Source organism: Rhynchophorus ferrugineus, unplaced genomic scaffold (genome assembly GCF_030347505.1).
Source record: "Rhynchophorus ferrugineus isolate W39M unplaced genomic scaffold, kcgeb_rfMv2 rfM1, whole genome shotgun sequence".
Lineage (NCBI taxonomy): Eukaryota > Metazoa > Arthropoda > Insecta > Coleoptera > Curculionidae > Rhynchophorus > Rhynchophorus ferrugineus.
The window spans coordinates 70,231,147-70,244,190 of record NW_027472580.1 but is presented as its reverse complement, the minus strand read 5'-3'; the positions used below and the strand labels follow the sequence as shown (position 1 = coordinate 70,244,190).

Genomic DNA, 13,044 nt, shown 5'->3' with positions numbered 1-13,044 from the left:
ATAATACCAAGACATCCTTCTTATAACTACCACCTTTTTAAAAGCATTACTAAAATATTGGAAATGATAACATATGATACGAGTTAGTTTTGGAAATGCCTTGTCCAATTAAATATTAGCATATAGTTATAGCAGAAATAATAACATATAGTTTTATTTAAGGTAACATTTTATTTATCACATATGTATATAGATTAAATTAATTTAATTTTCTTAATAACAGTCCATATTATTGATATTGGATGACTCATTGTATTCTTTCAGTATATCATCCAAAAGTGAATCAAACTCATCTAATTTATTTAATGATTCTGGCTTTTGTTCACTCTTTTGCTTTTCTACATGCTCGTATACAAATAATATGTATTCTGAAGGAGGAATGTATGTTTTTGTCTTCATCTTTACTGTGTTATGTTTCATCTATATAAATAAAAACAACAATGTAATGCAAAAGAAAAAATATTTAAGTCTAGAATATATTAAGTAACACCTTACCTGATCACTTGGGTTGTATATTTTTTGTAGTAGACCCATATCGTTAGTTTTCAGAATGTCATCTAACATTTTATCGACTTCTGCAGCATTAAAACCGTTTGAGCTTTTCTGAAAACAGAAATACTTATTTCATTATATATAAATGCAATTCAATAGCACTATCAAAGAAACTATCGAAATATATCAAACTATACAACGGATTTCTTTAAATACTGCTTCAAATACATGAACCACATTCGTTTTTAACTTTTTTTGCTGACCAGAACATTATTTATCAACAGGAGAAATAATCACTTACATATATAACTTCTGTAACTCATGAGTTTTTACCTATACAGCATGTTCTTAAAAACTTCAATGAACTAAACAGAACTTTTCGTTTAATTGACATATATGTGTTAATAAAATATATATTGATGATGTAATTTATTTTATCGGATCTATTCATTTGAGAAAAACATTCTTCAAAATTAAACGACGCTGCTCATATTCGATATTCAACTGACAATTTTAGACGAACCTATACCGTAAACTATTCTGCTCTATTCCGGGAACTAGTTCAAATATAAGCGATAGCCAGAGTCTCAAATCTATAAAAACCTATCTCTATATAGGTATCCCTCATCTTCTATATTTTCATACAAACAAATAAGCCTTACTTTAATCTGAAAGAATTAAACTATATATTTCATTGTTACCTTCATTAACTTAATTATTAGTGCATCTCAAAATAAAATTAAAATAAAAATTGTTAGTAATCTTTAATTACTGTATTAAAACACACGTAGTAATAAACGCACTTACATAAATAATAAAACGAATTACACCACTAATAGTAACAAACAATTATAAAAAATGCTTTTACTTACTGGATCAAATCCTTCAACAATTTCACATTCCATTGACGGCGAATGTGTTGGATTATTAGATAATTCTGGGCTGTGAGCTGGTAATGGTACTTCATTAGGTTCTATCATATTAAAAGGAACATCCTCATTTCTTGGGTTATTTTGCGCAGCAACAGAGTTGGGTGGAGTTATTACGCCTAGCTCTTGCGGCGAGGGCGTTGAAGAACTGTGAGAACTTGGTGTTGTAGGTACAGACGAACAATAATTGGCGTTTACTAAATCTATATTGTCAGAAGAAATCTGCATAACACAAAAAAAGTTTACACGACAGATCAATACTATAACCAAAATTAGTATTACTTTATATCGCTTTAATAAGCCGACGAACTTTTTAGTAAGGTCAACAGCCTTATTTAATACTTCCAAGTCGTATTCTTCTCCAATAACATTTTTAAACACCGACAAACAGCCGATTTCGCTTAACTGGTTTAAAACTTTTACTAAACGTTTACGTATTTCGTTGTCATCTAACGTCACTATTTTTTTCTGCTCCTTGGAAAAAGTGACGCTCGGAAATGTGCGATCAATCATACCTAATAATAAACTATCTTAAAAAGAATTTGGGACTAAGAGAAAAATATTTTGAATAATGAAATATATGCAGCAATGGCTTTTAGTTATAATTAATGTGTTTGTAACCTTGATTAATTAAAAGATTTTCAACTGTTCTTGACCAAAAGCTCAAAGCATTTAGCTTGACTTCCCAATGTAAATCGGCAATTGTGGCGTGAGTCATCACATCATACAACCTGGAAATAAAAAAGAAAACATTTTGCCATTTCAATTTGAAATCATTAATAAAATAATAAAAAACTTGGCATTAAATAAATACCTGGGCAATATAACATCCGGAAAATCATGTAACTTACTAATTTTTGTCATAAGGATAACTGCTTCTTGCCTTACTATTCCTTCTGTTTCATTATAAATAATATTAAAAATATCATTCTAAAAATCAAGAACTGCCATCATTAGACGACTATATTCATATGCTTCATACATACAAAAAAATTATTGATCTTTAAATACAATTCCCATATTTCATTTATTGGAATTAGTTCTTGTATGCATTTGAGTGCAGTAGCTCGAACATAGTATTCTCCATCATGAAGGGCCATTTGTAGAACCAACTGTGGCAATTCAGCCTTTAAAAGAATATTTTTAAATGCTGGGAATCCTAAAACAAACATTTTGAATTCCTATATTTAACTAATTATTTGTTTTATTACTGGTGTTGGCATTAAATGATAATGTACGAAGCACTTCCAGAGCACTATCCCTAATTTCCCAGGCTCCATCATGACATTTGGTATATAATAGGCTGCCAGTTTGGGCAACTACAGAGTCTTTATGATTATCTAGTAGCAAAGCCATATCCGGTGACATATGTTTTGAAATAGCAACGTCCAAAAGTTTAAGTCCTTTAATTACAACCTACATTAAATATAATTTTAAATCACATTTTGTTTATGTTAAGAATATTAATACCTTTTTGACCAGGAGTGGAATATTTAACAGTTCACAAGCTAATTGAAGAACTGATATTGTTTCTATGCTATCATTCCATGTAATATCAAAGGATGTGACAATATCCATTATAGCATCTATTAAAGAATCTATGAATTGTATGAAACTGAAAACAATAATGTATTTGATAATCGTTAATCATAACTAATATGATATAACATTAACCTGGTATCTACAATTACTTCTGGATTTTGTTCCATATTTGTTAAACTGTCTTTTAATAAATATACTAGTAATTGAAAGAGTACTGCTGCTTTGTGTTTATTAAATAATTTTTTGCTTTTACTTAACAGCTGAAAACTATAAATGACTAACTTAATAAGATCTTTCTTTTTTATTAATGGTTCTCTCCACTTGTAACCTGCAACAATAATTCAACAATCTTATAATAATAAGAATAATGCTTATATAACTTCTTATACATACATAATTTGAGTGTTTGTACTGCACTTAGTTTCACCCATTTATGTATGTAATCTCTTCTGAATTCATCACTGAGCATTATATGTGCTGCTTTTACTTCTTTCAAAAACTGAACAGTTAACAACTAGAAGAAGCCTACTTTAATATCATATTATTATTATTATTACTATTAATCTTACTGTCATTGGCATCATTTGTAGAACCAGCATTTGATACTGAAACTCTATTATTTCTCCCCTTCTCATGCATAATGGTAAACGTGACGATGTATAACTCCATAGTGTATTGGCATGATTGCATATTTTTAAAACACATTTATTGTGGTCTGAAATATTATTCATGTTATAGATTATTCATAATATAAAAATGGTTTTTTACTTTCTTTGCAATTTAATTACAATTATTTGAAAAACAGTAAATGTAACTTTAGGAGTAATAATGGGTTACATTAAACAACAACTTTTATGGAGCTTATTTAATAAAAAATCATTTAACTCACCTTTTTCTATTTCAGAAATAATTATGTTGAAGAAAACTTTAGTCTCATTTAAAACAACATCATGTGAAATAACTTTTATTCCCTGTAGTTTCTTACACAGCTTGTAAAATAGTATATTTAACAGAATTATTATCAGCTGAGCAGACAATTCCTGGTTTTGTGACAGAAGTAGAACATTCTGTAAAACTTGCAATAAATTCGATTCGAGAAACAGATTAAGAATATCTTGATCAAAATCCTTTAATAGGGTTTCAGTAACCTATAAACAGTATTTTATCGTAGATAATAAAGCATATTATTAAGTTGACCAATTTACCTCTGATAAAAAGTTTAACGTAGGCTGTAAAGAGTGAAATAAATCACTAGTTACTATCTCTGTATTTAAATTTGTAGCTTTGTTACTATATGTACTTAGTGTGTCAGTTAAAGGTTTCTTTAATTTTTCAATTAAATTGGCACAAAAGCTTTTGTTGAACTTTATAGCCTTTTGCAAAAGTTTAATAGTAAACTCATATCTGCAATATTTAAAATCAATAAAGTAAAATAAAATATAAATTGAAAAAACCATGATTACGCTTTTTTCCTTATATAAAGTGTGTGTGCATTTAATCCTAGATCTGTTATACCAACCCAGTAGTTTGTTGCTAACACCCATTGAACTCCACTTTTATGCTCCAAAAATGAGCATAATAATGATATGTAACTAACAATAATAGCTGCGTCTTTATCCCCATTTCCTTGAGCAATACCTATAAAATATACAATGTGGTAATACATATAAATAAAAGTTATATTTATAAGTTAAACTCACTAACAAGACCTTCATATATATTTTGACTATTCATAGAAACAAAAACTTGTTCATTTATACTTAATTGGCTTGCAAGACCTAAAGCAAAAGTTAAAATATCTGGGTTTGGTTTAGCACTACTTTGCTGCCATAAATGTGATGCCTGAATAATCCATTTACAAAAGTGATCATTTAGTTGTTTATTTTGAATCAAGCTTACTCCATTTTCTAAAATATATTATAACTAAATGATCAAGTATATATTATATATTTAACATACCATTCTTACAGGTTAAATGTGTCATAAATAAATTCAAATAGACATCATTTTTAATGTGAAAGTTAGGATTTAACAAATTTTTAAGTACCTTCTCAATTTTTACATTATATTTTGAAGTAACCGATGGCTCTATTGCCATTGTTATGTATGCCATTCACTTAAATGTCCTAAAACTTATATATACATAAGTATAATCATATGATACAAAAAGTATTTCTGGAATAAAATATTTAACTTAAAAATGATTAATGTTATTGTAATATTCTATCAATACCAGATATACGAGAACAAAAAGTAAACAATACAACTCGTCCTTGAAGAGGAAAAAATAAGTGATATTTGATTACCGAGATTAATTTTCCACTATTAAAAACAAGGAGGCATGTGCACATTTGTATTCTGAGATGCAAAACATTTTTCCCTTTAATTTCAAACTGTTATTAGGTTTGGTTTTTATTTTAATAACCTAACCTAATAAATTGACTCTATCGCACCTTTTAAACTGGTAATTAATTGAAGTGACTTTTTATATGAATTTACGTCACTATAAGGAAATTTATTTTACGTTTTTATAAAATTGTTTATCTTTACATATTATTTGGAGTGTTTGTTTTAAAAGGTTCGGCAACTGTATATACAGATTATCATCAGGGGTCATATATATATATATATATATATATATATATATATATATATATATATATATATATATATGTATAAGTGCGTATGAGGTAAAAGCTTTTCCAATTTAACCTGCAGTCCAGTGTGCCACACCTTGTCGAAGGTCCTGGAAATATCGAGAAATACAGCGGAGCAATATTTTTTATCGTTTAAGTTTTTGTTAATTTGGTTGACTAATCTATGTATTTGTTCTGTTGTTACGTTCTTACGAAAGTCAAATTGATGGTCCGGATTAATATCTCTCCTCTGCGATTAATTTTAGTCTCTTAATGTATAGTTTTTCGAAAAGTTTTGAGATGACAGGTAACAGGCTTTTAGGATGATAAGAGCAGACATCTTCTGATTTTTCCCAGGTTAAAGAATCATAAATAAATAAGTCTAGGAAAATATTTAAGTCTTAGCATGCCATTAAATATAAATGTTATTAATTTGATGCACTTTCAAGATTGTTCCAGTAATTAAATCAAACCGGCAGCTTTTATCATTGATTTCTTTAAGTATTGTTTGTTTTACTTCCTTAACAGTAAATTTCTTATGCGGCAGATCCATTTGAAACGGAGTGTTAAGAATGTCAACTATGTTATTTTCTTCTGTGCGGATATTTCAGACGGGTACGGATTAAATACGGTTTTTAAGTGTTTAGAGTAAACTTCCGCTTTAGCTTTATTAAAGCGTGTTAAAGAAACCGTGGTATTGTTCTGCCTTGTTGTGTTTAGGTGGACAATATATAGTACTAATTGTAAATGGCCCATGCATTTCTTCAGTAGTTACACTGGTGGCTTGTAAATATTCCTCCTCGCTGAATTTCTCTCTTTCACAGTGTCTTATGTTTTCACGGATAATTATAGATGTTCCTCCATGTGCTTTATGATCTGGTTGTTTTGTGTGATACAGCTATTATTTCGGAATCCGTAAATAATTTATATCATTACTAGCTGACCCGACAGACTCCGTCCTGTCAAAAAGATTTGTAATGTGGCAGTTTTTGTGCCTACGTATTTTAAAAAATTCTCCTGAACAGAACCATCACCCTGGTGATAGGGCGTTGTGAATAAAAAATAATTAAATAAAACATATATAAGGATTGAAAAGTTGTTTATTATTATTATCATTGTAGTGCTTTGTGGTATACGATGTCTTTTGTTTGATTACCTGGCGCATAGATAAACAAATCTGATGGTTGATGGTCTGATGGGTTTTCTAGATTAATACCACAAACACTTAATGATTGCCCCTGGGACTTGTTTATAGTCATAGCAAAAGCAAGCCGCACTGGAAACTGTAGTCGTTTAAACTCAAATGGCACATCAGTCGGAATCATTGGGATGCGCGTTATGAGAACATCTTCTCCTTTATACTTTCCTTTGAGTATAGTTGCTTCTATCACATTGTTTAGTAATTTTTTATTGCTAACCGTGTACCGTTGCAAAGACGCGGTTGGTTGATATTTCGCAACATTATAACCACCGATCCAACCTTTAATTGAAGAGTGTGAGGTGGCAATCCTGGCAAATCCAGCGAGTTTAAAAATTCCGGTGGATAGTTGACTACATCATCTTGATTAGTAGCCGAATCAAATGATTTATATATTCTCAATTCGCCTGTAATTTGTTCTTGAATTTTGAAATTTAATTCATTTACATCTATGTTTTTTGCAGCCAGTATAGCTCGTTCGCTCAAACAATCATGGTTTCTGTAATTTTGAGAAACATCTGGAAACACCTTCTGAATAAGTTCATCTTTTGATCGAGTTAACTGACAAAAACTTTGAGGAAAGTTAATGCAGCCAGTCAACATGTCTATAGGAAATTTGCCATTAGCAATGTCAATGAGTTGTTTAGAGAATATGTTTCCAGATTGGTCATTTTGCAACTCGACACGCATATTCTTGCTTAAATGAAGTACTTTGACATGTTTCCACAAATTGGAGGACTTTAGACATGTATTGAGTTCATCAGCTGGCGTTGATCGTGGAATCACTGGCAATGTTTGACGAAAATCTCCTGCTAATAAAATCATTGCACCACCAAATCGGTTATTATTGCTACGTAGATCTTTTAAGGTTCTGTCTAAAGCCTCCAAAGATTTTTTATGTGCCATCGTGCATTCATCCCAAACAATCAATTTACATTGCTGCAAAACCTTTGCCATTGCAGAGTTCTTCGAAACGTTGCAGGTTGGAGTTTCATTGCTTTGCATATTTAATGGCAATTTTAGTGCTGAATGGGCTGTTCGACCACCTTCAAGCAAAGTTGCTGCGATTCTCGACGAAGCGAGTGCAAGTGCAATTTTATTTTGTGAGCGAATTGTTGCTAATATTAATGAAATCAAAAAAGTTTTTCCTGTACCACCAGATGCATCTAAGAAGTAAATCCCTCCAGTTTCATCATTTGTTACTTTCATAAGAGTTTCAAATACATACTTCTGTTGTTCATGTAACAGTGAAAGATTTGTTTGAATTAATTCTTTCAAAGCGTTGAGATCATACAGTCTTTTTCGATGCAACTCTTGGTTAAAAGCGTCATGCATTGGACGATTGGGCGCGGTCAGGCCTAATTACTTCATCCACAAATCAATTGGGTTTGATGGGAAGCATGTAGATATGATTATAGAAAACAATGTTCGTATTTGATGAGCGTGTGATGATATTACAGCATCATTGAGAGTTTGATCCCAATGAGCGTCATTTTCAAGCAATTGCAAACGTTGACAGGCTTCTCTGTAGGATCCACACAATTCACCATCAACAGTTCGTAACTGTTGGAATGATGTTGGGCCACGTACATTGACTAATAGCAGTCGTAAATAAAAACATTCATCATTGCTTGGATGTACTGAATAAATCCGGCCAATCGCATCGGTGGAATATACATCTGTATATCCTGGAACTGGTTTTCCTTGTTTCCGTCGTATAAATCTCCTTGAGGATTGATTCCAGGTATAATATTTTGGCATTTCAGAATATAGCAATGTTTGTGCGAAATCATCGTTTTGGCATGTCTCTAAAAAACTGGTTAATGTAGTAGATGGTGGCTGAGCAGCTCTTTGTACTGCGTTCTGTGCTGTAAAATACACTCTTTGTCCATTTTCTAAATGCACAGCTAAGTGAACAACAGAAGGGTGTCTCTCATGAATAGGAAAAGAAAATATTCGCCAAACTGCTTCATTACTACTGACATAGCGGCCCATTTGGTATTGGGTAACTTCATCATTAGAATTCTCTGCACCAATTCCAATCACAGCCATATCACTCCCTTTGGTTACATATTTGCAAATGTATTTAATCTATTTCACTGAATGGCAAGATTCAACGTTGATGTGTGCTTTGAATGTCTTTGATAAAATGGGTGAATATGGAACAATCCAACGATTATCTATTTCAATATCTTGTTGATTTAATTTGACAATTGTTGATTTTCCATTGTCTGCTGTCGATCTGCGACGATACAATGGATAACCGTCATTACCAGTAATTGTTTCCGATATTAATGTCCGTGGATATCGTTTTGAACATTTACCATCCATCATACACGGCGAATTTTGATTAAGAGTTCCACAGGGACCATGTATCATGTTTTTGATAACTACCTCATGCAATCCAGGATCTACTTGTACATTAGGGATTTCAGCTGATATCACTGCATCAACTTCATTTGGCCTTATCTTTTCAACCAACCAAATCAAAATGTGTGCATGTGGCAATCCTCGTTTCTGCCACTCCACAGAATACATCCAGCAGCGTGTCTCACCAAACACATTATGTTTTACGATGAAATTCATTAAAGATTTCAACTTTTGTCTAAAGACTCTGGCTGTAATATCATGACGATCAATGGGTGATTGCCCAAGGAATAACTCCTGCTTAATTTCTATCCATTGCGGATTGCATGTAAATGTGATGAACAAATCTGCTGTACCATAATGACGAACATACGACATGGCATCTTGAGCATATTCGTGCATATGCCGAGGGCTTCCGATGTATGTTGCTGGAAGAATAGTCATCCGACCGACATTCTGTGCATTTCCATCAGTATTAATCGCATCTCGAAGGTGAATATACTCTTCAGATCGGAGTTTGGTTTGATTCAACCTGATGAATGTTAATCTCTCCGTTTCAATTTTAACATACATGTCAACAACATATTTGTGATATAATCGCCGACATTTCAATATGTGATTATCTTCATTTTCCCGAATCATTAGGCGGTATGAATAATAGTTCATTGAACTGACTTTTTTGTTGGTTTCAGAACCTGTAAACAGATTTTGTTTTAATAACATTCAAATACATAATATAGTGACTGAGATATTATCGCCATAGCTAAACTAATATTTTAGTTACCTGTAATGGGATTTATCATTTTTATTGATAAATCGTAGCCATCTTCGCCTTGCCAAAATATAATGGGATATTGCAGTGCATCATATGAGCGGTGTGTTTCCTTTATACGTTGTAATTGATCATTCCGACGATGTAAAACAATATCACGGGATTTCAAATTTTCTCCAACTACAACGATAGCAACTTCATCAATAGTTGGTGCATTAAAACGTCTTGTATGTTGACCTGCAGGTGTTTTATCAGCTCTGATTACAATTTTGTGATTATCGGATGGTATCAGATCCAGGGCAGTTTTAAACAATATAATCAATTGATTGTGTTGATGAAATAAAGTTTGTAATTGTTCTACAATAGACCTCTTTACTAAATTGTTATGTGCACAACGCAGATCAATTTCTTGTGGTGAATTGCCCATAAAATAAATTTGCAGGAATTTGTTGTCGCTATCTGACACTGGTAACAATGAACCTGCTCTGTGATATATTTGCCCTTGTATCTGTAAATAAAAAAAATATTATGGTGTGGTATAAATTAATGGATTGTCAGTGATCAAACTTAAATAATATTTGATCTTAAAAAGTATATATTTAGTTTTAACTAATATCTATCAAATATAAAATATAATAAAAGTGTCACTGAAACTGAATCACCATATAATATGATGACTAAGTGATATATTTCGTAATGATTAAGAAATTGAAGATTAGTAACACATCTTAACTTTGGTGACAGAAAATTTTGTTCGCTAAAATAATTATGAGTAACTGCCATAATACATACCTTGAAAGTTGGCATAAAATTTTCCCGAACTGCATTTGTTGCCCCAAATGAAGTCATTTGAAAGCAATTGTTATATTATTGGATATGTGTCAAAAAGTGTATAGAATCTGTTCCTATTCCTGAAACCAATGAGTACAATGGTTCTGGTGGTGGATCCAATGGTATCAATTTCACTTTACCATTTGCGCAACACAATCCATTGGCTTCGTTTTTGTATTTTAATGCCTTACAGTGTGAGCAAACCAAGTTCATAGAACCAATAACAACACATTGGTAGTTACTGTAGTCAATTGACACATCGTAACTGAAAGCAGCTCGATTCAAACTTGCGCGATTATTAGTTGAATGTCGCGCTCGCGCTTCACGCGTTTGTGATATCCGAATTCTTTCACGTTCATTTCCGTCGTCACGTTCTTGTGCAGTACGATTAGATCGGTAATTAGCTTGGTTTATAGCATTTCTGGTTCTTCTACCTAAATTGCTTCGTCTTATAGGAGGCATATCAAATATAAATTATTTTTTCACTAATCACGAACTAAACAAACACTAACTAACTAAACACTCTGCACAAAACACGATATACGAATTTGTTTCGTGTATCAGTTGACAATTCATCTGTCATCTGTCAAAAGTCATCTGTAAGAGACAACTTTTTTTTTTAAATTTGATATGACTCGAATTCAAATCCTTTTAAGCCGTACGAATTGTTTTATTTATTTAAAATTTGGATATTAAAAATAATAAAACACTGTTGGTAACGCGATTTTTGTTTGACTGATGTAATGACGTGGAAACTGATGCATTTTATCTCGCGTGCCGAAACTAATACAAAAGAAACGCGAGTTTCGGAACGCGACATTAAACTCCTCCAACTATGTATTCTGTGCTCCAACGCACACACGCACATTGTTTTGATAGATATGATCTTTGACATTAGGAACACACTTGTATCACACACCAGGATCTTTGCTTAGACAACAGTGAGTGCTTGTAATTTAATATGAACTTTATACCATACCAGTAAAGCTCAAATTGACTACGTTTTAGTTACAAATCATTTGTATGGGAAAAAGAAAAGGGCTATTTTTAGGGGTTTTCCAGCAATAATTCTAATTTTTCTCGCCGTAAAAACCATCCTTGAACTTCAACGAACATTTTAAAAAAAGATTTGGCCAAATTGGTCCCGGCGTTGTTGAGTTATGCGCTTACCAACACATTTTGCGATTCATTTTTATATATAAGATATCAATATTTTGTTCATATAAGAACATTTTAAGCTACCTGGCATGTTGCTGGTATCCATTAGCATTCCAGACGGATATTTTGTATTTGCTGTAGTGACTATCAGTCATTAGCCTAGCTTGGTAACGACGACGGTGAGTAAATTCATCATTAGAGTCATTTGTTTCATAAGTTTTCCAATCATTTCCTCTAATATACTAAGAGAACTTATAAGTTCAGTGGTGCTTGGCGTTGTCTGCGTATTAGGTTGGTAACTGGTTGTAGTAGGTTGGTTAGTTACTGCGTGTGCGTATGAGATATAAGGATGGTTGTATTGCTGCTTTAGGTGAGTTAGATGGTATGGGCTGTTTTGGTGGCTGTAAGTTTCTTTTTTTTCTCAGTGCTGGATAAATTGTTTTTGTAACGCTTTAAGGACTAGGCATCTCCTATAATTTCCAGGATGATCAACGTCACAGTTGACGCATTTTACTTTATCGTCACGTGTTTTGCACGTCCAATTATCAATATAAAATATTAGCAGTGGCTCCTTTGTTGCCTAACGTTTTATATTATGTATATTTACAACTTCGTGTCGTTGTTCAGCTAGGGCTGTTTTAATTGTGTTTGTATCTGTTGCATGATGTAGTCCTTTTATGACAAATTTAAAAGTTTTTTTCGGATTTTGGTCGAAAAGTATGATATTGCGTGTTTCTATTGTCCAATTCTTTTATTAAAACTTTGAAATGTTCATGGTCAACCATTTGAAACTTCATTGTTTCAGATCCTTCCTCATTATTTTTATTGTATAATGATTGGATATTGCCTTGAGAAAGTCATGCATATGTTTAATAACCTTATATATTGTTACTGAGGGCGGTCTGGGAATTGCTTTTGGTTGGTTTTTTTTGTTGTTCTGGTTTTCTTCTGTTTCTTCTGCCAGGGCACTCAAACTATTGTATATTGGGAAGGATTTTTGAAGTCAATAGTCGCTGATTTTCGTCTGTTTTCGGACTAATTGTTTTTCGGGACTTTAAGAGTTTTTTGTTTGTAACCGTATTCCATTCGTGCATTTGAGGGGTTTCAGTTATTGGCAGT

At 32.1% G+C, this 13,044-nt stretch overlaps 2 protein-coding genes across 3 annotated transcripts; both read right to left on the bottom strand.

The window, feature by feature from the left end:
- Nucleotides 1–138: 138 nt before the first annotated feature.
- Nucleotides 139–5,558, bottom strand: LOC143189560 (integrator complex assembly factor Brat1). 2 transcript variants are annotated; one of them, XM_076393848.1, is made up of 18 exons: nucleotides 5,270–5,558; nucleotides 4,923–5,095; nucleotides 4,664–4,870; nucleotides 4,427–4,601; nucleotides 4,169–4,367; nucleotides 3,853–4,111; nucleotides 3,533–3,678; nucleotides 3,357–3,477; nucleotides 3,096–3,291; nucleotides 2,892–3,036; nucleotides 2,633–2,837; nucleotides 2,408–2,580; nucleotides 2,236–2,351; nucleotides 2,043–2,152; nucleotides 1,704–1,936; nucleotides 1,365–1,643; nucleotides 496–603; nucleotides 139–420 (listed from the first exon to the last, which is right to left on the bottom strand). In XM_076393848.1, the coding sequence occupies exons 2-18, from the start codon at nucleotides 5,074–5,076 to the stop codon at nucleotides 214–216; spliced, it is 3,033 nt and encodes a 1,010-aa protein (XP_076249963.1). In that variant the 5' UTR covers nucleotides 5,077–5,095; nucleotides 5,270–5,558; the 3' UTR covers nucleotides 139–213. The 2 variants fall into 2 exon arrangements, with proteins under 2 accessions (XP_076249963.1, XP_076249964.1); XM_076393849.1 differs by having other exon boundaries at nucleotides 4,923–5,089; nucleotides 5,270–5,470.
- Nucleotides 5,559–8,750: 3,192 nt separating this feature from the next.
- LOC143189544 (uncharacterized) lies at nucleotides 8,751–10,421 on the bottom strand. Its single transcript, XM_076393847.1, has 2 exons — nucleotides 9,949–10,421; nucleotides 8,751–9,859 (listed from the first exon to the last, which is right to left on the bottom strand). The coding sequence occupies exons 1-2, from the start codon at nucleotides 10,361–10,363 to the stop codon at nucleotides 8,889–8,891; spliced, it is 1,386 nt and encodes a 461-aa protein (XP_076249962.1). The 5' UTR covers nucleotides 10,364–10,421; the 3' UTR covers nucleotides 8,751–8,888.
- Between the last annotated feature and the right edge of the window lie 2,623 nt (nucleotides 10,422–13,044).

Bases quoted from the DNA above. Each gene is read 5' to 3' on its own strand.
- LOC143189560 (XM_076393848.1), bottom strand. From the start codon at position 5,076: ATGGCATACATAACAATGGCAATAGAGCCATCGGTTACTTCAAAATAT. The intron at 4,112-4,168 runs GTAAATTGGTCA...TACTGTTTATAG, and splicing joins CGTTAAACTTTTTATCAGAG to GTTACTGAAACCCTATTAAA. The intron at 421-495 runs GTAAGGTGTTAC...TTATTTATATAG, and splicing joins TATACAACCCAAGTGATCAG to ATGAAACATAACACAGTAAA.
- LOC143189544 (XM_076393847.1), bottom strand. From the start codon at position 10,363: ATGGGCAATTCACCACAAGAAATTGATCTGCGTTGTGCACATAACAAT. The intron at 9,860-9,948 runs GTAACTAAAATA...ATCTGTTTACAG, and splicing joins AATGATAAATCCCATTACAG to GTTCTGAAACCAACAAAAAA.